General features: G+C 45.5%; 1 protein-coding gene and 1 long non-coding RNA gene across 2 annotated transcripts; one reads left to right on the top strand and one right to left on the bottom strand.

The window, feature by feature from the left end:
- Window positions 1-243: 243 nt before the first annotated feature.
- Window positions 244-17,357, bottom strand: UBE2J1 (ubiquitin conjugating enzyme E2 J1). The gene is made up of 8 exons (XM_064169452.1): window positions 17,182-17,357; window positions 12,019-12,092; window positions 9,557-9,688; window positions 8,743-8,827; window positions 7,340-7,445; window positions 6,856-6,985; window positions 5,723-5,854; window positions 244-1,323 (listed from the first exon to the last, which is right to left on the bottom strand). Exons 1-8 carry the CDS (start codon window positions 17,210-17,212, stop codon window positions 1,054-1,056), a joined length of 960 nt encoding a protein of 319 aa, XP_064025522.1. The 5' UTR covers window positions 17,213-17,357; the 3' UTR covers window positions 244-1,053.
- On the top strand, window positions 16,502-24,756 carry LOC135189277 (uncharacterized). The gene is made up of 3 exons (XR_010308006.1): window positions 16,502-16,678; window positions 19,234-19,387; window positions 23,967-24,756. It is a non-coding gene; the product is annotated as an uncharacterized LOC135189277 (long non-coding RNA).
- Window positions 24,757-25,027: the final 271 nt, after the last annotated feature.

Below are 25,027 nucleotides of genomic sequence, written 5' to 3'. Positions count from 1 at the left end.
CCTACTGGCCACACTGTTCCTGATCCAGACTAGGATGCCACTGGCTCTCTTGGCCACCTGGGCACACTGCTGGCTCATGTTCATGACTATGTGATACTTCAAACATAACTAAAGACTGGCTTGAATTTCTTTATTACTGCCAAGGTTTTAATAAATATCTCTCATCAGCATGTTCCTAGATAAGAGACTTTAAGCATAATAAGGGTGAAGTCTTCTTCAGTAAATAAAGCCACGCATGAAACATTCAGTTTAACACATTCCATATATTTCTGGTATAATCAAAAGACAATAGGCTCTGGGTAAATAATTATATTACATATTTATAACTATTGCAAGAATAGAGATGGTTTATATAACCTTCAAATTAAAACAAACCAACAAGATGTACAATTGAGAGGATTAGAAGAAGACATTCAAATCTTGAATAAGATTATCCAATCTTTCTTCCAATTAAAAAAAAAATAAACCCCAAAACAATGCAAGTAGTTTTCTGGCCCCTTCTTCCCTCCCCTCCTCCTGCTCCCCTAGCACATACCCAAAGCAGTGTCACAAGCCATTTGTGTGGGTTCCCCCTTTAAAAATGCATCAGGGTAAATAAAAAGTGGTTACAAAACTGCATCCCCTCCAAGTTAGAGTTCACTGGACGCCAACACAGAGTAGTGTTTCGGTCTGTAATTCCCTCTCCAGTGTCTAACTTAGATGGGGTGATTAACTGCTTTTATGTTCCATTAAAAAAGTGAGTCAGACACTTCACTAAAACCTGCCTTCTTTTAGCTCATCGATTACTCCAACTGCCTGCCCTCCCACCCGCCTTAATGCCGCTCCTCCACTGCGCCACTTCTCCAAGTACCCAGTGGGCACTCAGTGGGCACCTGTCACAGTTACACATCCAGCTTTTGCTTTTCTCACAAGTGTCCTGCGGGTAGGGACATGAACATTCCTAAGGATGTAAGCATAAATACAAAAAGTAATCTTTGTAAACAGTTCTCGTGGCCTACCCAGCACAGAACGCTCGGCGCAGCGCTCCAGCGGCTGAGGTCAGGACTGACGACCTTACAGCTCAAAAATATACTCATTGGCCAAGTATATCCTACGAAATATAAGAGCTGCCAAGGCAAAAGTCAACAGGACAATCAGAACAGTCGACCCAGTGTGGTTCATGTTGACTCTGGGCTGCTGCACCCGATGGAAGTCAGCCGAAGTGGGAGCTCGTCGCTGGCTCTGCTGCTGGGCACGGCGCTGCCGAGGGCTCAAGGATCTGTTGGTGGGCACGGGCGTGGCACGCTCTTGGCCAGCTGCTGCACTGCTGCTCTGAGTTTCAGACTGGAAATGAAACGTGGAGAGTTGTGAGGCAAGACAGGGTCTAAGATCAGCAGGGAATATGTGATGGTTTGGGTGTTCCCTGCCCTCCCACACTTTAGAAATCACCCAGACTAGGCTCAGCAGCTCTGGAAATAGGAATGAAGCTTATATTTACAGCTAGCACAATGTACAAGCAGCTGTTTACAGTATGTACAGTTAGAGACAGAAATAGACAAGGGAAAAGGTAATACAGAAACACAACTCCCCTCCCAGAAACCTGAGTCCCCAGGAGGGGCTCTCAACCACCCCTTCGCCTTCCCCCTGCCCCTCTCAACCTCAACCTTGCCTGTTCTTTTTGTTCTTTTTGAAGTAGCTTTTCAATAAAAGGGGAAAATAAAGTCTAGACATATTCCTGCTCCTTCATACTTAGTAAAGTAAGTAGCACTAGCTGTCACACACCTGGTTTTCTTTCCAACATGATCCAGAAAGGCCCTGTTGGGAGTGGCAAGGAGCCCCACACTGACATGAACAGAGCTGTATCTCAAGAGAAACCTCCCTGGCAATTGCAAGGCTTTCCATTTTGAATGAATCAGGGCAGCAGGAGACTGAGTGCCTCACTCAGAGCTGAACTGTCTCAGCATTCCCAACATAATGACCATGTATTAGCAGGCATGAAGAAGCAAGTTAGGTTAAGGGAGGAGTGATTATTACCCTGCACAAATTCAGCACCAGATGCTAGTGTATGGTAGGTAAGATAGAAAATAAGGTAAAGATTATTCTTTGTTTCACAACTTCAGCATTAAGAAACAAAAATGGCAGATGGGTTGCACTCTTTTTTTGTTTGTTTCTAAATCAGAATCTTCTTTTCTTAACTTCAGGCAAGTTTTTAAACTCTCCACAGCAAAAATCCCAAGATTTTTGGATGAACACAACACTTCACACGACAATTTCCACCCAATATCAAGTCATTTTCTGCCAAACCATACTGGAAGTGTTGAGGAAGAGGGCTTAATGGACTAAAAATATCTACTTAGAGCTGCATTATAACCACCTTTTGCATCTGATTTTTGCAGTCATGTATTACAGAGAAGGGTCATGAGGATGACCAGAGGGCTGGAACTCCTCTCCTTTGAGCACACGCTGAGACAGCTGTGAGTTGTTCACTTTGGAGAAGAGAAGGCTCCCAGGAGACCTTATTGTGGCCTTCCAGTATATGAAAGGAGCCTACAAGAAAGCTGCTGAGGGACTTTTCAGAGTATCAGCTAGTGATAGGACTAGGGGGAATGAAGCAAAACTAGAAGTGGGTAGATTCAGACTGGATGTTAGGAAGAAGTTCTTCACCACGAGAGCAGTGAGAGACTGGCACAGGTTGCCCAGGAAGGTACTTGAGGCCCCATGCCCACTCAAGGTGAGGCTCAACAAGGCTCTAAGCATCCTGATCTAGTTAAGGATGCCCCTGCTGACTGCAGAGACAACTGGACTAGATGACCACAGAAGGTCCCTTCCAACCCAAACCATTCTATGACTCTATTAAATAACCATAATTGATTAAAATAAATAGAAATGAGATTCACAACTCAAATCAGTCTCTTTTTCCTCAAGAAAACGCTAACAATGTCTGGATATTTCAGCTAGTTCTACTGTATTAGCCAGGATTTGTAATAAGAAGAATAAAATAAAATGGTTTATTAAATCCTGAACAATCTGGAAAAATCCTCATTGGGGTGGGGGGAGGGGAGCAATGCTATTAGCATGGTTAAATTTCTACACAGCAAACACTCAGCAGATGGTCTGATGTTATTTGACGTGTCTTAGGGTTTGCCAAAGCATCTGCAGCCCCATCCTCTCTAAAAAGGACAGCTTAGCTGGGATTTGCCTGCAATTTATCAGTGAATTTAGATTGCATTTGCCACAGTCCCAACAGCAGCTGCCTTGGCTCACCACCAGGGCTCAGTCACTTCCGAAACAATTATGTAAGGCCTATGCTAACAGTGTTGAAACTGAAGTGTCACACTTCAAATGGCTATGAATACTGGAGCTAGATTTGCTGCAGAGGTTATAAAACCCAGGAAGGTAGTTTCTCTCTCCACAGAGAGAGACTGAGAGCCCTGGGGCTGTTGAGTCTGGAGAAGACTCAGAGGAGATCTGATCAATGTATACAAGAACCAGAGGGGTGGGTGTCAAGTGGAGGAAGCCAAGCTCTCTTCAGTGGTCAGGAGCAATAAGCCAAGGAGCAATGGATCCAAACTGGAACAGAGAAGATTTCACCTCAACATGAGGAGAAACTTCTTTAGAGTGAGGGTGACAGAACACTGGCACAGGCTGCCCAGAAAGGGTGTGAAGTCTCCTTCTCTAGAGACTTTCCAAACCCACCTGGATGCATTCCTGTGTGTGGACTACCCTGGGTGATCCTGCTTTAGCAGGGAGGCTGGAGTCAATGATTTCTGGAGGTCCCTTCCAACCTCTAACATTCTGTCATTAATTGATATTTAAAAGCAGCTAATGACGACTGAAATGCAGAGGAGTTTGCCTCTGGCTACAAATTCTATTGCACAAACCTGTGATGCATTATGTGTATGGTAAATTGTAATACTTCACACACTGAAGTGTTAACCTATAAAACCACTGCAAATGAAGCTGCTAGAAGAACATTATTTATGAAGAGAAGGTGTGCTGAGTTAGGAACTTCCCCCCTGTGATGGTTTGAGTGTTAACTGCTCCCCAGCTCTTGTGAAAATCACCCAGACTAGACTCACCCATCTGGAAATGAAAGAATGAAGCTTTATATTTACAGCTTAGCACATTATGCAAGCAAACATTTACAATCTATACAGCTACAGACAGTAATATATGAGTGAAAAAGTAATGCAGAAACACAGCAGCCCTCCCAGAAACCTGAGTCCCCAGGGGGGGCTCCCAACCACCCTTCCACCTCCTTTCCACCCCTCTGCCTTCAAGATGAGTTTAGAGAATCAGTCAGGGGCTGATGACAAGACCTTGTCAATAGTCCCTCCCCAGCCCTCCTGTAGCCCCCTTCAGACACTGGAAGCCTTTCCTCCAGGCTATAGAGCCCCAGCACTTTCAGCCTGTCCTCAAAGCAGAGCTGCTGCAGCCCTCTCAGCATCTTGGTGGCCTTCTCTAGACTTGCTCCAACAGTTCCACATCCTTCTTGTGTTGGAGGCTCCACAACTACACACAGTACCCCAGGCAGGGGATCTCCCCCCTTTCAGCACACCCCCCCCCCCCCTTTCCACTATATTTGTCCCTTTCCTACCCCCACTGCATTTTTTCCCCCCCTTTTATTCCCCAAACGCAGAGCACCTGAGTGCTGTTGGAACCACCTCCTCCTCCCACCCCAGGTGTGACCACTTTGCCCTCCCTACCCACTCCCTTTTTTAATATAGGTTCTCTTGGAATCTCCTCCCACCCCAGGTGTGACCACTTTGCCCTCCCTGCCTGCTCCCCTTTATAAACAGCCCCAGGGAAAGCAGTAGCCTCAAGCTTGCCCATTTGGGCAGAGGGATCCTCCTCCCATCATCACTGGTGAGTCCCTGTGGTGTGCACTGGGTGTATGGTGGAGGTGATCTAAAGGCCGGGGGGCCTGGTTGGCCCCCCGGTTAGGTAGGCTAGGGACTTGATGATCATTGTAATGTCACTTATGGGTGCTGGCTGTTTTCTTACTGAAGCTGAACTTCACTCTGCCCTGAGGGGATCGCAACCACACTTCTATCTCATTTCCACTCCTCTACCTTTGTCTTACACTTGTCTACTTTGCCTTATGTTCAAGGTGAGTTTAGAGAATCTGCCAGGGAATTAGGAAACAGATGGATTAGTTGGGCAGCAAGTTAGGGAGGAGGGAGGCAGCCAGAAGCTACTGGGCCTTAATGTCCCACTACAGGCTTCAACAAGCCCAGTACCATAGCTAAAAATTAGCTACTAGCCAAGGGCAGAAGGTCTCTCTGCCCCACAAACCAGAAGCCAGTGGCACACATGTTAGAAGCAGAGATAAGAGCAGCCCTAGAATTAGCTGTGCATTCCCTTAGGGAGGTACAGAAATATGGAATAGAGTAACAGATTACAATATCCTGGGCCCCCACTCTGGGACAGGATGTCTGTGCCCTTGTGACCCTTTAGTCTTTGGAGGTTATACCAATTAACCCTTTATGGCTATACCCATTAACTCTTCATTTCCTTCAACCTACAACAGAAAGAAGTGGAAGCAAAGAGACCGTTACTACTAGAAGTGATTCAGAGCTCTATTTGCTGACATTTGCACATTGATTTTATATAAGGCATGCAGAAGTTCTAGAAGAAATGTGTGAACTGCAGACTCTGAAGCCTTTAATCAGCTTAACAGCATCGATTTTGAGTTCAGGCTGAGCCTGTACCTGCAGTGACAAAGCTCCAAGACCATCCCTACCGTTTTACTCGTTGTATCCTGTGGTGCTCTCGCTGCACCATCCTGCTGGGGCTCAAGGGAAGTGCCAGAGTGAGTCAGTCCTGACACCTTTGAAGGTCCACTGCCAGACTTCCTGGATGAATTGACTTCTGCCTACAAGGAACAGATATGGAGCCTTCAGAAACACAGTCCAGATTACCCCAAAAAGATCTGACTTATTTTGGAATGTGAGTTTTAAATGTATAGAGGATATGAGACTTGTGGAAATACCACAATCAAGTATGCCACCTGCACTGCAGTTACACAGTAGCAGGCTTAAGAATTGCCCAGTCTTTAGAAATAAGACTACTGATGTCATACAATCAGCCACTTTGGAAGAGACCTCCAAGATCATCCTGTCCAAGCTATCCCCCAGCCCTATCCAGTCAACTAGACCATGGCACTAAGTGCCTCATGCAGTCTTTTCTTGAACACCTCCAGGGATGGCGACTCCACCACCTCCCTGGGCAGCCCATTCCAATGCCAATCACTCTCTCTGGCAACAACTTCCTCCTTACATCCAGCCTATGTGCAAACATCAGTTTAAAAAGCACATAACAGATATAACATTCAAAACACAGAGACGTAAAGAGCAAAATGAAAATTCTTTAGAAGATCCAGGACAATGTTATGGCAGAATAACATCAGAGAGCCTTCAATTAAGGACATTACAGTCATAGAATCAACCAGGTTGACCACCTCCACCTCCCTGGGCAGCCCATTCCAATGCCAATCAGTCTCTGCCAACAACTTCCTAACAACATCCAGCCCAGACCTCCCCTAGCACAGCTTGAGGCTGTGTCCCCTTGTTCTGTTGCTAGTTTCCTGGCAGCAGAGCCCAACCCCAGCTGGCTACAGCCTCCTTTTGAGCAGAGCAAAAGGAGAAAAAAAGAAACCAAGACTTACAATGCTGCTTTTTGCATGTCTCTATAAATGCTGGAAAAGCCCCTCAGGATCAGCAAATCCAACCCCTAACCCTACTCTAAAGGTTAATGAAACGCAGGTTTATGAAATGCTGAATGCAGCACTTAGGAAATGCTGCAATTTACACATTTTCCCTCTTTTTGCCTTTTTATAACCCTGTACAACAGAGTTAATTTAAGCAGTGATCTCACCTTGAAGCTAATTTGTCTGGCCAGTTCCTTAGCTTCCTTGTCTGCTTGGCTTGACACAGCTCCGGATGCCAGCGGTAAGAGGGCTGTCTTCATAGATGTGCCACACACTTCACAACAGAAGTCTTGTGACCTGGCCACAAATGACATAGCTCAGCGTTGCATGTTCTCATCATGTCAGTGGCTGCCTATTTATACCAGCTACTTGCAAAACAATCCATGGAGAGACAAGTGATGTCAAGACCAGTAGCTTGAAATTACTTCTCTCCACCCCACATCACAGTAGCTCAAAAAGATCTGTTGAGAGCAATCTATAAAATAAAGCCCCTTTCTGTTATGTCATTTAGGGAAATGCTAACAACTGACTTACAAAATGGTAGCCAGAGAACAGATGCAAGAGAGCAGACTGAAGTGACTTTCTACTCAATATCTTACTCCAAAAGAGAGGAGATATATATGCAACCACAGTAACAAACTCATTGCTTACTTCTTTGCAAGAGCTCTTCTTTCTTCAGGTGTATAATCCAGAGATCCTATTGCTCCTTCCCCTTTGGTTGGCATAAATCCAATAATGGCTAGTAAAGCTGTTCTGACTAAAAGAAGAAAACAGATCCAAACCAAGTTGCAGTAAGAGCTGTTACTTCATCTCACTCTACATTCACCCTCAGAACTCAGTTGCAGTTCTGCCTGCAAAGCTTAATTTTGTCCCAGGGAGCAGTGTGAATGACATAAAAGCAGTGAGGTGGTACACAGCAAGACCTTCTTCATCTGTTTTCTTACACTCCATATTATACATGAAAGGCAAGGCCTTAGAGAGAAGTTGTCACAAAAACACTGCATCAGTATAAAGATTAGGGTTCCAGACTTTAAAAAGGAGCTCTGAATTAAAAAGGTAAGGCAGAGATAGTATCTAAATAGAGGAGGGAAGAGAAGGATTCATAAGGCAGTCTTTTTGTGAGTGCTTTCTATTAAGCATGAATTCTGCAAGGCACTGCACACAAGCTCAGTGGTTTTCTTTCATGTAATGTACCATTAAATTCATTCCTTCTATGTCACCATGCTGGGAAAGAAGCTTACTTAAACAATCACAGAACTGTCATCTGAAACATCTCTTTTGACAGTACCTTCTGATGTAGTCATGCAAGTTAAGAATTAAGACATTTTGCTAATAGATTCACATCACATGAAGGTAAGTCACAAACCAGACCTATTTACATCTACTTAGGAGACAGTATTTTCTGCCTTCTAGCTTTGTTTGAAGAGACTTGACAAAAGTTGAAGAGTGGTCTGCTAGAAAATTCTGAAGATCTTATCAACATATTTTACAAGTCCAACTGACACCCAAAAAATAAGCAACTGATGTACTGTGCTCAAAGCTAAAATCATATACACACTGAAATCTTGTCTTTGGTGAATTTTGCCAGCTCTCAATCTCTCTGATAATGAGAGCCTTTGGAAAGGCAGAAAACATTCAGTTGCTCTTAACTCACACCATGGTGTCTTTCCTCTTGTCTTTTCATGACCACACTTCCCTCTATCCATACACAAGCTGATTTTAATGATTTTAGGAAAATGGGGTAAAGTAATAGGGTTTGGAATATAAAATGAAGTTAAAAAAGACTATTTTAAGTAATTGAGAATTCTTAATGCTTGTACATCCAAATAAATAATAGCTTACCATCACCCCTCCACTTTCTGCCTCAATCACCTTGCATTTATTTGATGCCATTCCCAGACTCTCCTATGTCATTCTTTCATGATTACATTTCTCAAATTCTCCCACACTTTCATTCCTTTAAAATCTGTCTCCTTTTCCACTATAAACATTCTTGTGAGATGATTTCTTCACTTTAAGGCCTAGTTGCTTGATGAAGGGGAACTGTTACTTACTACTCCATGAAGGCTGCCACGTTTCAGGATGATGCCCTGAGATGCTTAAACAAATTTTCTTCCCCACTTCAAACCTGCCATTGGCCTTGAAAGAAAGGAAGAGGATAGAATCAAACATGCTGGAAGTCAACTCTGGTTTTTTCATGTACGTTGTAAAAATCAAACAATTACATTACCACAAACCTCACAAAAATGGTATTCAGTCTGCTGAAGAAAGAAGTCTGCCATCTGCCTCTATTCATACATAAAGAAGTCCATCACTGATACCTCACACACCATAATATGATAAGGTGGCTTGCCTGTTGCTCCTGTGACCCACCGCTTGACCCGCCGCCGCTTGACCCCTTCCCCATCTCCCTTAAGGTTATTGTATTGTTTTTTTTTCCCTTCCTTCCTTCTCTAGTTATTATTTTCTCTTTACATTGTTATACTTATATTATAAGAAAATACAATTTCATCTTTCCCTGACTTTCAAAAAGTAGGGGGGTTTGTGTTGTGAATTTTCTTCCTGGGGGAGGGATCAGCCCAAACCCAGGACGCTTGTTAGCCACCAGGACACAGGGTCCCTCTCCACAGGGCTGCTCTCCCAGCCTGTACTGGTGCAGTTTATTATTCCTTCCCAGGTGCAGGACTCTGCCCTTGTCCTTGGAAGTCACCTCGGAAGACTTCTTGTCTTAAACTGGCAGCATCAGCTGGACTACACTGCCTTTCTTATGAAAACAACACTCCCTTAAATGCCAAGAATCTCTCTCTCAGACACCTACACTTGAAATGATCTTGTAAAATAAAAGGCAAATCTAGGAAAGATGCTTACTGTCAGCAAAATGATGCTGGGGGGTTTCATGGGGTACTCAGGCGGTAGCACAATTCGGCCGTGGTAAATGCCTCCATCAAAATCGGAATCTGGAGGGCCTCTAACAGTGAAGTGCCATTCAAAGAGATTATCCTGAAATAGTAAGAAGAGTGTGTCAAAGAAGTAGACAACTAAAGAGCATTTTCTAGAACAAGGACAAGCTACAGAGACAGTGCAAAGCAGAAGTTTGAAGAATTCAACATCAAGAGCAGAGTCAGACAACTGACACACTAAAGCATTCTGCTTAAAAGGATAAAATACTGTAGCTCTCTGGTCATTTCCTTACACAATGGGCTTCTTTGACCTGAAAGGAGGTTTTAAACAGGTGGGGATTGGTCTCTTCTCCCAGGCAACCGCTGACAGAACAAGAGGACATAGCCTCAAGCTGTGCCAGGGCAGGTTTAGGCTGGATGTTAGGAGGAACTTCCTCACAAGAAAGTGTGATTGGCATTGGAATGGGCTGCCCAGGGAGGTGGTGGAGTCACCATGCCTGGAGGTGTTTAAAAAGGGACTGGATGTGGCACTTGGTGCCATGGTTTAGTTAATTAGAAAGTGATGGGTGACAGGTTGGACTGGATGATCTCAAAGGTCTTTTCCAACCTGGCTGATTGTGTGATCCTACTGAAATCCTCAATTTCATTATTCAAATCCTTTGCTAGAATTGTACTAATTATGACAAGAGTTTTATTACCTGATAGATGGAAAATTGAGTCAACTAAGGGAAAAGTGGATCAAGGAATAAGAATTTTGGAGTACAAAGGGGAGAGCTACCCCAAGAAAGAACAAAGCCCCTTCCATGCCTGAGTCAACACAGAGACTTCACTAAGAATTCCCATCTCTTTTGCCTCTCCATAAACAACTTTGAAACAGTTACTTTGCATTACTGCACACATCAGACACACTTGGAAATCTGGAATGTTATTTTCATTGGATATATAAAAGAACCTCTCTTTAAACAACATTTTCTTCAAGTTCCATGCTTGGCTTTGTGTATCACATCTCATGATGCCCACAACTCCCTGAACATTTACAAGCAGAGCAACTCCTGATCTAAGGGCAGGAGTCCAAACGAGGCTTTCTGTCAGCAAAACAGATCTCACTGGTATCACAGGGCTGTGGCTGCCCACCTAGCTACAATTATTTCCAGGATGGGAGGTAACAACATTTCCATATTTTCCTTTCATTTGCCATTGTTCTCTTCCTTGTGAGTCACAGAAAGAAGAGCTTCATGTGCTTTACAAGCAGCATCATGGGTTAAACCTTACATTTTGCCACAGGATGGGGAAACACAAGGTAGAGACAAAAACTAGTAGACCATAAGGTGTGTTTTAGAGCACCTAGGAATATGCTATTGTCTATAAGCATGTTAAGCATGCTACACATTTCTCTGAACAGCTAAAAAAACCTCCTGAACTGAAGGCCACAAGCATTGCCTGTTTTTATTATTCCAGTCAAATCAGAAGAGGTTTCTGTTTAATCTTCTAACCACTATAACTTCACTGTCCTCTCAGTCCAAAATCCTAACTGGGTGTTTAGAAGACTTCAAGAATCATACAATCAACCAGGTTGGAAAAGACCTCCAAGTTCATCCAGTCCAACCTAGTACCCAGCCCTGGCCAATCAATTAGATCATGGCACTAAGTGCCTCAGTCAGCCTTTTCTTGAACACCTCCAGGGATGGTGACTCCACCACCTCCCTGGGCAGCCCATTCCAATGCAAATCACATTCTCTGTCAACAGCTTCCTCCTAACACCCAGCCTACTCCTCCCCTGGCATAACTTGAGGTGTCCCCTCATTCTGTTGCTGGTTGCTGGGAAGAGAGACCAACCCCACCCTGGCTACAGTCTCCCTTCAGGTAGTTGTAGACAGCAATAAGGTCACCCCTGAGCCTCCTCTTCTCCAGGCTAAAGAAGCCCAACTCCCTCAGCCTCTCCTTAGAGGGGTTGTGCAGAATCTAAGCATTCTCTTGTACAATGCAGCTAGAATTGCACCTATTTACATTTTCTGCATGCTTTTTGTATGCAAAAGTTGTGAATCCTCATAGATCACTTAGGATTAAGTGTTTTGTTGAGAAGCTCAGCAGCTGAGCCAGATGTCAGATTTGGATGCAAAAGCTTAGCTTAAATATAATGCATTTATGTGTTCTCAGGAAGGGGGAGAAGGAATAAACCTTTTATATCTGTGTGACAAATTGAGTCAGGTCTAATGCAAAACTGCTGTTTTGTGCTTTTGCTAACAACCTGGAACTACACTACCATTAAAGTGGTGTTCTGCTGTTGATTTTCATCACAGGGGGAAAGAAAAAGGACTGGCAATTTAAGCACTGCTAGTATCCAAATATGTACACATGAAATACATATGCATATAGTGAACTTCAGTACACATTGCTAACACAGTATCTCACAAACACAGAGAAACAAACCTCCAAAGGCTGTGCATGGTAATGATCTGTAGGATCCTTTAGTTCTGCAGCCTCTTTCATCAAACGTTTGACAGCTGAAAAAGAGAAAGCATAAGACATGAAAGGAAAACAGAAATCAATATGCACTGCATACAAAAATACATAAACATATCTTGAAGTGCTCCTCTCAGCAAACTAATCTTTTTTTTCCAGCATATTCCAGCTTCTTCACTGCAGTTTATAGTCCAAGGCACAATGTAAATCACTTATGCTGAATAAATCTTAAATGAATTACACAAGCACAAAGCTATGATAAATGTTGCAGGTCAGACAGTTTCTCAGCCCTGACTGAAGTAGTTTTACATTATTAATTGCACCAAAGATGTGAGAAAAAAACATAGAATCATAAAATGGTCTAGGTTGGAAGGGATCTCTGAGTCATAAAATGGTCTAGGTTGGAAGGGATCTCTGAATCATAAAATGGTCTAGGTTGGAAGGGACCTCTGAAGGTCACCTAGTCATGTGTGTCATTAACAGACTATCAGACTTTAAATATGAGAAGCACAAGACTAATACCCTCAGTATTTAATCACAAAGGCTACTATGTGCATCTTTAAACAGCTCCTAAAAAGCTTTATCCTGACAGCCTCTATTGGTACCTCATTGCAATAATTAAGGGAGTAGTCAAGGGGGTCACAGTAAGGTTTGAGAGAAACCAACACATAGGCAGTGTGAGGTGGTGCAGTTTCACACTTGATTTGAAAACATGTATGCACAGCTACTCAGGGCCTTTGTAACTTGAACCTACTGCTAGTGTGGACACACAGCTATATTTCTGTTCTGAATTAAGGGTACCCTCCCCAGTCTCCTGCTTCAGAACCACCAGCATCAGCTGTATTTCTAGCATCTCCCTTTCTTTTCCCTTTAGTAAGTTGTGTTATAGCACTTGTCCTGCCAGGTACCATCACATGCATCATGTATTAAATGCCTAACTCAGCCAAATCAAAGAGCTGAATAAATTTAAGAACTACAGGCAAGAAATTCAAGGCTTCTGCCTCCTACTTACTGGAAAAGCTGCTAATACCAGCTACCTCTTCAAGCAGCTAGGAACTGCAATCACAAAACAAGATCCCTTAATCCATCCTCCGTATTCAGATCAAACCATGGGTATCTCTCCCACTCATGTAATTATCTAACTACAAAAAATGAGAAACACTGCCCAGATTCTTACAGTGCAAGCATGAGTATGTGGTGAAAGGGAAATTTCTTTGCTTTACAAAGGCTGGCATCACCAGCTGACTGTAGGCTGTGCAGCATGCTCAGAATCCAGGCCTTTACTCACTGTCACGATGCTGTGAAGGAAGCTACTCTAACCTTCCTGCAGAGTAATACTGATTTCAAGCTACTGTGAAAAGCTGTTTTCCTCCTTCACGCTTCCTGACAGCCACAAACAACAGCTCAAAGTTGGAGAATTTTACTTTTTACAACCCAAAATGCAAATGGACTATGTGGAAATTTGCTGTTGCCAGTTGTCCCAATTCTGGTGCTGCCAGGGGGAGGTGTCAATTAAACATCCTGCAGAGCCCAGGAGGTCACATCACAGGCAGCAGTGTCAGAGCTCTGCTGAAAAACAGCTCCCCTTTCATCTGCATTAAGGTTGAACAGTTCATTAGTGAGGAATAATAGGGAAACCAGCCTAGACCAGAAAAGGCTTCAGACCTAGCACTGCTTTACAGCCAAGAAGCCTGGACACTTGCCTTCAGAAGAGGCATGCACCAGGATGAGTGAATTCAGGGTGAACGCCCCAAGAAGTAAAAAGGTAACCATGAGAACATGTGAGAACTCACACAACAAAGCATGAAGATGATAGAATGGTCATGGACAAGGCAGATCTGTTACTCATATTCCCAGACAAGGACCAAGATGAAAAATAAAGTCTCTCTGCACCAGCACCATGTACACTTACCCACACGAACTGAGGGAAAACGGCCAGAGCAAGAGAAGCTTTCTACAGAACTCTACTGACACTCAGAGAGAGGTTTGTATGTAGCCTACCAGGCCAAAACTGAGTGCAGGACCTTTGGCTGTGCACACAATCACTTCAGATTCATAGAATCATAGAATCAACCAGGTTGGAAGAGACCTCCAAGATCATCCAGTCCAACCTAGCACCCAGCCCTAGCCAGTCAACTAGACCATGGCACCAAGTGCCTCATCCAGTCTCTTCTTGAAGACCTCCAGGGACAGTGACTCCACCACCTCCCTGGGCAGCCCATTCCAATGCCAATCACTCTCTCTGGCAAGAACTTCCTCCTAACATCCAGCCTATACTTTCCCCAGCACAACTTGAGACTGTGTCCCCTTGTTCTGTTGCTGGTTGCCTGGGAGAAGAGACCAACCCCACCTGGCTACAATGTCCCTTCAGGTAGTTGTAGACAGCAATGAGATCCCCCCTGAGCCTCCTCTTCTCCAGGCTGCACACCCCCAGCTCCCTCAGCCTCTCCTCACAGGGTTTGTGTTCCAGGCCTTTCACCGGGTTTGTCGCCCTTCTCTGGACATGTTCCAGCATCTCACCATGCCTCCCTCCAGGTGCTCTCCTCAGTTCTTCAGGGCTTTCACCAGACAAAATTCTAGACGAGGTCTGCTGAAAACAACCCAAAAAACCCTCCCAAAATAAAAAAGCACTGCTGTCTGTGGGCTCTACGTGAGCCAAAGGAAATAACCATTCTGAGTTCTTTGTTTGTGTCTGTGCTAACACTTGCTCAGAAGACTGCTAACTGCCTACACAAAAGGGGGAGACTGTCACTACAGAAACAACAGCTACACAATTTGGTGACTGATCGACTGATCCCGCAGCAGACTAAGGGTCACAGCCCTTGGGGAAAACAAAAACACAAAGCAGAGATTATTCCAAGTAGCTGTCTTATAAATTTCAGAAAATAGGGATGCTCCTGAAGCACGAAGAGGATGAAGTCTGTGCTTTAGTCAGCTGAGCTTTAATATTGATGAGAGAGGTTTATCAGCCATATGGTAGCAGGCTTATATACATTGACTAATCCATTTTGAAATCCTAAGACAGAAAATAGCTTGCCCTTTTAGAAGTGCCAAAACCAGACATAAAAATATGAAGCAACAGCTTCAAAGGCTTTGCGTTATTGAAGCAATACAAAGAAGCCTGAAGTGTGAAATTTCTTCCCTTCCAAAACGAATGGTCTTTTGGGGAAGAAATTAAAACCAAAACCCACACTCATGTGAGAGTGTGAAGAGACCCTCAGGTGAATGCCTCCATACCTCCTTGCCCTTACAAGAAGGCAACTGACCAGAGTCAGCAACAGGTTGGCACATGACTCTCACCTAGCCTAGATCTGCAGTGGGCACCACACCGACCTGTGGTGAACCAAGAGCTGGCAGAGCACCAATTTGCACTGCCTTTCATCAACAGACATTGAAGTAATTTATAGACCTCTAGCACCCACATGAAAAGAAATCATTTAAGACCTTAATGTATACAGTACATTTAATTTGGGAAAGCAGTACTGACCCCCTGTATAGATCATTTATCTTTGCCATGTAAGGTTCATTTTTGCTATGGAGCAACAAAGGTGCTGCAAATCAACTCCAGGAAGGGTAACTTTCCCTTGAAAACAAGAGGGGCTCCTAAACATCCACCCTAAAGAACATCTCTAAATGAAACCATGGGCATTTGCCCTCTCTACCCCAAACCCAGGGGCACGCCACAGAGCACACCTCCACTATTTCCAGTGACGTGGCAAACCACAACCAGCAAGCATGTTCATCTGGCCTTGTAAATTCACTTAGGCAACACATCCAGCATACCTCCCTAAACAAAACAAAGTCTTCCTTCCTGCTAGTTTGAACTGCAGCCAGTACGTCATGCACTTTGGGATCCTTCTCTTCCAGTTATGCAACTCGGCTGTGAAGGTGAGGGACATAATTTAGCAACAGACACATCATCTGGTGAATAATCCTGTCATTTGCATCTGTGAGGTACAACTCATCACAATGTTATGCTTCTCTCCACCTCCCAGGCTGATAATGGGTCAGTACGACTAAAGAATGAAGCCACTTATTCATCACCACAATAGCAAGCTGCTAATACCTACTTCCTAAAACCAGAGGAGGAGAAGACAGTGGCAGGACAGTGCCCAACACACACAAACTCAGCTACCCCTTACAATCTGTGGAAGATGGCTTCAGTAGTGACAGGTTTGCCACGTCACTGGAAATAATGGTGGTGTGCTCTGAGATGCTCCCGGATCCTGAGTGGAGAGGGCAAATATTCGCTGTGTGCCCAGCTCCGAGCCCAGCTGGTGCCAGGCTGCTGTTCCAACACAGCCATTCAAGAGGAACCCGACCCGGCCGCACTTGCACTTCCTAGGCAGCAAAACCTTCCCTTCCGAGCGCTGTTTCTAAGGCATTTCCCCCATCTCCAGGCATCCCTCCCAGGATGCCAGGAGAAAATCTATCCGGTTACAAGGCATTAACATGGCATCCCGTAAGTGAGCACACGCACCCGTGCAGAGGCAGAGCGTACACCAAGGCTTGCGTAAGGCAAACTCAGGCCACACAGACCGAGCCGTCGCTGGCACTGTGCCGCTCACAGCCACCCACACGGGAAGGAGGCGACACCCCGGACAGCCGCCTGAGCAGAGGTTCAAAGGTAAGCTTCCACCGAGCGGCCAGACCGTGCGGGGGCGCGCATCGCACACCGCGCTGCCGGGGCGTCTGAAGCCCAACGACCGCTCCCAGAGCTTTCAGCACCACTGCGCCGGGAAGCGGACACCACTCCGCCGGCCTTCTCCTAAACGCCTCCCCACCCCGGCGAGCAACTGACTCGCATCCGCGGGCATCGCCCCGTCCTAGGCTCCCCATCCCTTCTCCCCACCGCAGCCTCGCCCTGGCTCCTGCACCTGTCCCAACCGCGCCCCGGGAGATGACTGCCAGCTTCGCCACCGCCGCGCCCCGGCAGCGGCTCCCGAGCCCTCCGCGAACCGCGGCGGCGCCGGGGCTGGGCGGGCAGAACCGTGCGCCGCGACAGGCAGCAGCCTGGGCAGCCTGGGCAGCCTGGGCAGCCTGGGCAGCCCGCAAGCGCGGCCGCATCCCCGCGCCCGGCCCCCGCCTGGCCGCGGCCTGGGCTCCCGCCGGGCCTGCCGCGCCGCCTACCCGGGCTCTTGAGGTTGTAGCGGGCCTCCATGGCAGCCGCCGCCGCCGATCGCGCTGCCGCCGCCTCTGTGGTGGCGGCTCCGGGGCAGGGGGCGGAGGAGGAGGAAGGCCGAATCCTGGCCAACCCGCCTCGCCTCAGGAAACTCCCCTGACGTGGCAGCGGCGCCGCGATCGCGGAGGGAGGCACCTGCGGCGCCGGCACCACCCCCGGCACAGGCGACACCGCCCCGCGGCCTGGCGTTCGGGCTCGGCCCTCAGGCCGGGACGGCTGCGAGGCGTGGGCAGGCGGCTGGGGCCCGGCAGCTGGCGGATCCTTGTGTGGCTGTGTTGCACGACGCGAAACTCGCAAGCTGCCTCTCTCCGAGCGTGAACAAATAGAAGCCAGTTTATAGCAGCAGCGGACGGCATTCGGGACCCACGGCAGAGCCGTGATGCCAGGTGTGGGTGGGTTGGGACATGGTGCTGCAGTCGTAGAATCACAGAGTTGTTTTGAGTGGAAAAAAAACACAAAGATCTTCGAGTCCCATTCCACGGTGGCTGCAGTAGGGTCGTGGAATCATAGAATCAGTCAGTGCTGGAAGGGACCACAAGGATCGTCTAATCCCAGCCCCCCTGCCATGGGCAGAGACACCTTGCACTAGGTCACACTGTGGCGCCTCATCCAGCCTGGCCTTAAACACCTTCAGGGATGGGGCTTCCACCACCTCCCTAGGCAACCCGTTCCAGGGTTTCATTTGCTTTCTGGGCTGCCAAATGCATGCTGTTGGCTCATGTTGAGCTTCTCATCCACCAGCACCCCCAAGTGCCTCTCCTTAGGGCTGCTCTCAAGTCAGTCCCTGCCCAGCCTGTATTGGTGCTTGGGATTGCCTCAACCCAGATGCAGGACCTTGCTCTTGGTCTTGCTGAACCTCGTGAGGTTGGCTGGGACCTCTCCAGCCTGTCAGCATCCCTCTGGATGGCATCACTTCCCTCCAGTAGTGAAAATATCCTTCACATCCTTGTCTTGCCTCTGCCTTACACCACCAAGGTGGTGGGCTAAGGTGCCTCAAGACCCCACAGCATAAGCAGATTGGCTTGAAAATGAGTGGCTTAGAAAAGAGGCTTCCAGCAGCCTGCAGACCCACTACCACCTTACCTAAAGGACTTAACTATACTTAATACTTAGCAGCATCTTGGTTTTCAGAATCACGAAAGACTGAGATGGTGTCATACACCAAGGCAAGAAGGATGAGCAAGAGGTTGACTTGATGGAGAGATCACCTCTTCCATGCCATGATGCCATCTTTGCATCTTCAGTTTCTCTGTTGCCTGGTTACAGCCAGAATACACTCAGAGTAACACCTTTAAGTTAATTTTATAGCTAGGAATGCACATAAAGTGGTCATCATCTCAGCAGTCTCAGTACAAGCTGTAAATAACATCTGAGCTTTTATGTGCATGGGCTTGAAACTCCTGCCTCACGAATTGTCCTTACTTTCAGCTATGCTACTTATATATATTCTTCCTAATTTTTCTTTTAATGTTTTCATGTCTTAGTTCTCTTTTCCTCTTTCCTTCTTTTATTGACCAGCAGTGAAAAAGAGTTGTCAGCAAAACAATACTTTTGAGTAAGGTTATGGGTTTTTTTTTCACCTCCTCATGTTCTCAGAATTGCAAAACAAGGCACTACTCTTTCCCATTCAGTTGCACAGGGATGTTGTGGCTAAGAGCACTAGATTAATAACTTTGCTCCACCTGAACGAGTATCTGAATGTTTTTAAAGGGCAAAGTGATCTTCCTTTTCATGGGATGAGGTTCTATGAATAATGCAAAGCATAAGTAATACATACAGAGGAAGGAAAGTGATGGTTGTTAAGAGGTATTAGTTGTTTAGCTTAAATAAGTAAGTTTTAGATAGATTGAATTGTTTAGAGGTTTAATGTTGTGTGCCTCAGCCTGCTGTTTGCTAGCTTTATTTACTTAGCATAAGTAGCTAGATTTGCTGAAGCCTTAGGCTGCAAGCTGTGAATTTCCACTAGAATTTACTGAACTGTACCTACTTACTCAAAACAGGGCCTCCAGAACTAGCATAAATCAGACAGTAAGGAGACTTCAAGGCTACAACCAGCAGCAGCAGCTGCAGCTACTCAAGATAACAGCCTGACTGGAGACAGTGAAGGAATCCAAGAAGTCAGAAGTGTCAGAGAATCTCAGGCTCTTATCCAAAGTGAGTAAATGCCTATTTCATAGTGATGCTGTTTAAGTTAGGGTTAACTATACTGCATTGGTCTTTGCAGGGGCTTTAAGTATGAAGCTGCTCACTTTGAATAAACAATGCATGAATTGCTGAGACATATATCACAGGATCGAAACACTGTCAGAGTTGGAAGAGTCCTCAAGGAGCATCCAGTTCCAGCCCCCCCGCCATGAGCAGGGATCCCTCACACTAGATCAGGTTGCCTGGCCTTAAAAACATCCAGAGATGAGGCTTCCACCACTTCCTTGGGCAACCTGTTCCAGTGTCTCACCACTCTCATGCTGAAGAACTTCTTCCTAATGCCTAATCTCAGTCTTCTTCCCTCCTCTAGCTTGGGTCTGTTCCCCCTAGTCCTATCCGTACCTGACACCCTAAAAAGTCCCTCCCCAGCTTTCCTGTAGTTCCCTTTCAGATGCTGGAATGCCACAAGAAGAGCCTTCTCCTCTCCAGATTGAGAGGTAGTCAGCGTATGGTTAGAAATCTGGAGATTAATTTGCAGCCCCACACCAGCTGCTGCTCAGAGGGGGCAAGGAGCAGTCACTGCAGAGCTCTTGCACAGACGCTGTTGCCAGTCTGGAGAAGAAGCCTCCCTGCTCTTCCTGCCTCTGGTCAAAGGTGCCCTTTGGGTAGTGCTTTTGTCTGCCTTTTCCTTGGGCTTTTGCAGAGAGAAGCCATTTTGTGCTAGAACTTGTCAGGGTTTAAAAGCCAAGTGCCAAGTATAGTAGCAAACTTGCAGTCGAATCCTACATGCTGGCAGCACTTGGTGTGTCTTGTGTATCCTGTCAGATGATCTAACTTGGTGAAAAAATAAACACCCTCAGCTGGAGCATATAGGAACTGGAAAGCTTTCCTGAACCCTGCTGCAGCAAAGAAGTTGTTATTTAACCCCACACTGAATCCCTGCAAGAGAGATTTTTGTGCAGCTTCACCCAATTCGCTGCAGAACATCAGGAATTTGGACGACTCTGAATATTAAAAGTTGTGTGGCTTTAGCAACGTCCCACACTGAAGTAAGATTTCAGTGTGACCCCAAAACAAATCAGTCATAACTTCTGGTGATGGGGAGTGGGTTTTTTCTTGTTTTTAATTTCCAATTTGAAGAGATCATAGAATCACAGAACCATAGAAACATAGACCCATAGAATCAGTCAGGGTTGGATGGGACCACAAGGATCATCTAATTCCAAACCCTCTGCCATGGGTAGGGACACCCTACCCTAGATCAGGCTGGTCAGAGCCTCATCCAGCCTGGCCTTAAGCACCTCCAGGGATGGGGCTTCAACCACCTCCCTTGCCTCCAGCAAGAAGTCTGCAGCAGGAGCCCATAAAGAGAGAGTTACTTCCAGATCCTTCCCCTTTCTCTTAGAGAGAGGTCACCTGTGTGACATAGGGCTTCATTTCTTGCACTTGGATCTGATGTACCAGTGTATATTCTTGCAGACCTAAGGGGATTAAGGTAGGTAATGGGATTATTATGCATGACTCTTGGCAGGTCATATAATTGTGGGAGGTAAGGCACATTTCAACAGTGTATACAATATATTAGATGATTAACTCAAGTCAGTTCAGAGAGGTCTGTACAGTTTGTAGGCTAATAAAGTCAGCTACAAATTATTTCTAGGGAAGGTTTGAGATCACAAAAGCTTATGAAAGTCCAACAGTGCTTTGTACAAAGCCTTCACACCCTGCTTTCACCAGTTCACAAAATGTAGGGCAGTTTGCTTCATTTGCAATGCTGCCCTTGCAATATGGACAGTTGACTGCAGAATTAAACTCCAGTGCAATTAAGGAATCTAATATTAATATGCCTTTGTAATCAGTGGGAACAGCTATGACTCACTGGAAAGAGAAATCATCATTGTGCTTGCTGGTGACTAAGAGTCTCAGCTTTTAAAATCCTTTCTGGGGATTCAGTCCTGCTAAGTCTGGATTCAACAAGTGTACCTCCTCCTCACTGATCAAAACAAGCAGGGCATTGTGTAACCTTTTGTGTAACTGATGCCCTGTAGAAAATACTTCTCAGGAAAGCTCAGTTCTAAAGCAACTGCCTCACAAAATGGGCAGCTTTGCCAGATGGCTTTTAATTAGCATTATTTCAGAAATGGAGGAAAGAGAATGAGGGAAGGAGTCACCAAATTGCTATAACCATCCGAGCAAGTCCATGCCTGATCTGGACCATCAGTGTAGGATCTGTGGTAGGCCACACTGTGCAAAGTGAAAATAAAGGTACAAGAAGTTCCATGGAAACTGAGCTGCTCAGGGAGGTGTTGGAGTCACCAACCCTGGATGTGATCTTTGATCCCATTCTGTGCTTCTGTGCTCCACAACCTCCTTGGAGGTGTTCAAGGCCAGGTTGGATGAGGCTTTGAGCGACCTGCTCTAGTGGGAGGCGTCCCTGCCTATGGCAGGGGGTTGGAACTAAATGATCTTTGATGTCCCTTCCAACCTAAACCATTCTATAATTCTATGATTCTATAACTGTTCATACTAGGGATTTACAGCTTGGATTTATGGGGACTATGAATAGCAGCAATATAAAGAGGGGAGAGAAGAAGGGAATAAGCTCCTCCCATCCTGAAGAACTTTTAAGGATGCACTCAGCTGGTGTGAGTGGGAAGCTTTTAATGGGAGAGGATGCATTGAGAAAAGCTGGAAAGCCATTCATAATCTGACAAGAGGACAGTAAATTTAAAGCAAAGATTCAAGTTTCTGCATAATGAAGAATTGCAGAACTTGGGATGATGACTGCTGCTTTATAGATTGAAAATATGGAACTGAAATAGGAAATTGCTGAAGGTGCAGGACTGGAAACATTGCTGAGCTGGTGGGAGTGAGGTGATTTGTGTGCCTCTGCTGTAAAGGTCGCGTTCAACACTTAGGATGTGAGAGCAGACAGCGTGATGAATGGCACACTGGCAGACAAAAACAGTTTGAGCAGCTGTGAAGAGAGTACTGAAAGAGAAGCAATTTGTGGATCAGACCATTTGGCTTGCCAGAAGATGATTCAGTCTTTGAAAAGGGCACTGCAGACAAGCAGACCACGGTTCCACCTCTCACTGCAGGATTTAGAGAAGAGATGCTGGCTGCTAGGACTTCTTAATTCGCCTCAATCCTTTTGATTTGTCTCTACTAGACTTCCCAGAAGGCACATCCCTGTTCTTTCTGTTTGCAAAAGGACTTAAGATGGATTGTTTCCCATGGCTCAGCTGGCTCTGTTTGTTGTCAGAGTGGTCTCCAAACCTGATGTGGATGTGCATGAGCAACAAGGGGGTTTGGACCAGATGACCTTTCGATGTGCCCTCTAGCCCCTAACATTCTGTGATTCTGTGATGTTTCAGTGCATGGTCAAGGATGCATTTTAACTCTTCAGAGAATCCATTAAGTGCTCCGGGCTGCTGCCTATTGAATTACTTGAGTGATCACAGAATCACAGAACCTTAGAGGTTGGAAGGGACCTCCAGAGATCATCCAGTCCAACCTCCCTGCCAAAGCGGCATCACCCAGGGTAGTTCACACAGGAATGCATCCAGGTGGGTTTGGGAAGTCTCCAGAGAAGGAGACTCCACAGCCTCTCTGGGCAGCTCTGTTACTCTCACTGTAAAGAAGTTTTTCCTCATGTTGAGGTGAAATCTTCTCTGTTTCAGTTTGTGTCCATTGCTCTTTGTCTTACTGTTACTGACCACCAAAAAGAGCTTGGCCCCCTCCACTTGACACCCACCACTCAGATATTTGTACACCTTGATCAGATCTCTTCTCAGTCTTCTCTTCTCCAACTCATCTATAACAAGCTGTTGGAACCGATGCTTTATAATCACTTAGCTCCTGACTTTAAAGTGTCTATGGGATACTAAATTGGTCTGGGCTTGCTCTAAACATGTTTTAAATCAAGATGTCTAGTCCAATAATGGTCCCAGCTCTGATGAGGTATAAAAATGGAAGCTTGCAGGTCACGTATTTTGGAAACACTGCACTAGTTGGGAAGTGATTTGCCATTGGAATGGGCTGCCCAAGGAGGTGATGGAGTCACCATCCCTGGAGGTGTTCAAGAAGAGACTGGATGAGGCACTTAGTGCCTTGGTCTAGTTGACTGGATAGGGCTGGGGGATAGGTTGGACTGGATGAGCTTGGAGGTCTCTTCCAACCTGGTTGATTCTATGATTTCAAGGCTGCCTTGTCAGGATTATCTCTTGTATCCCTTCAAAATGAGATTTAAAAGAAAAAAGGAAGAGATTTTAATCAATATGTTCCTTAAAAACATAACAAACCCACAACTTTGCATGCCTCTCTCAGTACCCAATCACTGTAGCCGAAATATGAGCTCCCAATTAGAAAATTATCAAAAGCCATCAACCTAAATGAAAACACCACAGTTAAATGGTAAAGCTAATGCATTTTAAACATTCTTTCAGTTTCAGCATTAAATGTATTGGAAACATAAATAATTTGATACAAATTGTGCTTACTCTACTAACACCCAAGCAGAAATTTTCTGTTACCAAAATTCAGTTTTAGAATTAAATGTATTTCAACATCTGTTCATCAGTGACAGAGTCTGCTCAGCAAGTTTGCTGATGACACTGAACTGGGAGGCTCAGCTGAGACACCTGAAGGCTGTGAGGCTGTTCAGTGAGACTTGAACAGAGAAAGAGGGCAGAGGAACCTAGTGAGGGTTGACAAAGAAGAGTGCAGAGTCCTGCACCTGGGAAGGACCAATAAAATGCACCAGTACAGGTGGCTCTTCTTATTAAGCAGTTTTCAAGCTGTGGTTTTCATTGTCTTCCTCCAGTGGTTTTCTCTGTCTGTTTCCCACTCACTCATGTTCCCTTCTCAGCTTTACGGAGTCACTGGACACAGATGCCATGAAAGAGTAAAATGGCACTGAAAAGAATCTATGTCGTGTGGAGTCTCCTTCTCTGGAGGCTTTCAACCCTTGTCTGGCTGTGTTCCTGTGTCACCTGTGCTAGATTCTGTGGTCCAGCTCTGGCAGGGGGGTTGGACTCCACTATCTCTGGAGGTCCCTTCCAACCCCTAACATGCTATGAAACTGTGGTATTTGAAACCTAAGTAATCTGATAACAAATATGCTTACTCATCCAATTAAAAAATTCCTATGATATCTAAAGTCACCTTCACTTAATTATGCACCATAACCTTTCTGGAGGGGACAACATGAGCTCACTTGTCTTAAACAAATTGATAGTCTCTAAAGGTACACAGGACTACACAGAGATCAGGCCAAAGATATGGAAATTATGTCCTTTAGTTATGATTCATACCACAGCTAATATCATAACATCCTTTATTAAAAAACAAATAAACAAACCCCAACAGTGTCTGGTCCAGCCTGGTAGGTGTTCTTTGCCCCACACTGTCACTTACACCTGAAGGAGTGAAAGGAGCAGGACAGAGATTTTGACCCACTGCTGGGTCTCAACAGAAGAGAAAGATGTGGGCAGAAATTATGGCAGCATTTAATGCAAGTCTTCTGGACTGGAGAGATGTTAAAAAGTGACCCTTATACAACCTTTCTGTGGTGAACTTTGAAGACAGGTTTGTGGTAGTTTAAATGAGGGGCTGTTCAGAAGGTGATTTAAGGTGACAGGTGGTGGC

The sequence above is a fragment of the Pogoniulus pusillus genome, chromosome 31 (genome assembly GCF_015220805.1).
Source record: "Pogoniulus pusillus isolate bPogPus1 chromosome 31, bPogPus1.pri, whole genome shotgun sequence".
In the NCBI taxonomy this organism is placed as follows: domain Eukaryota; kingdom Metazoa; phylum Chordata; class Aves; order Piciformes; family Lybiidae; genus Pogoniulus; species Pogoniulus pusillus.
This window is presented reverse-complemented; position numbering and strand designations above follow the sequence as displayed.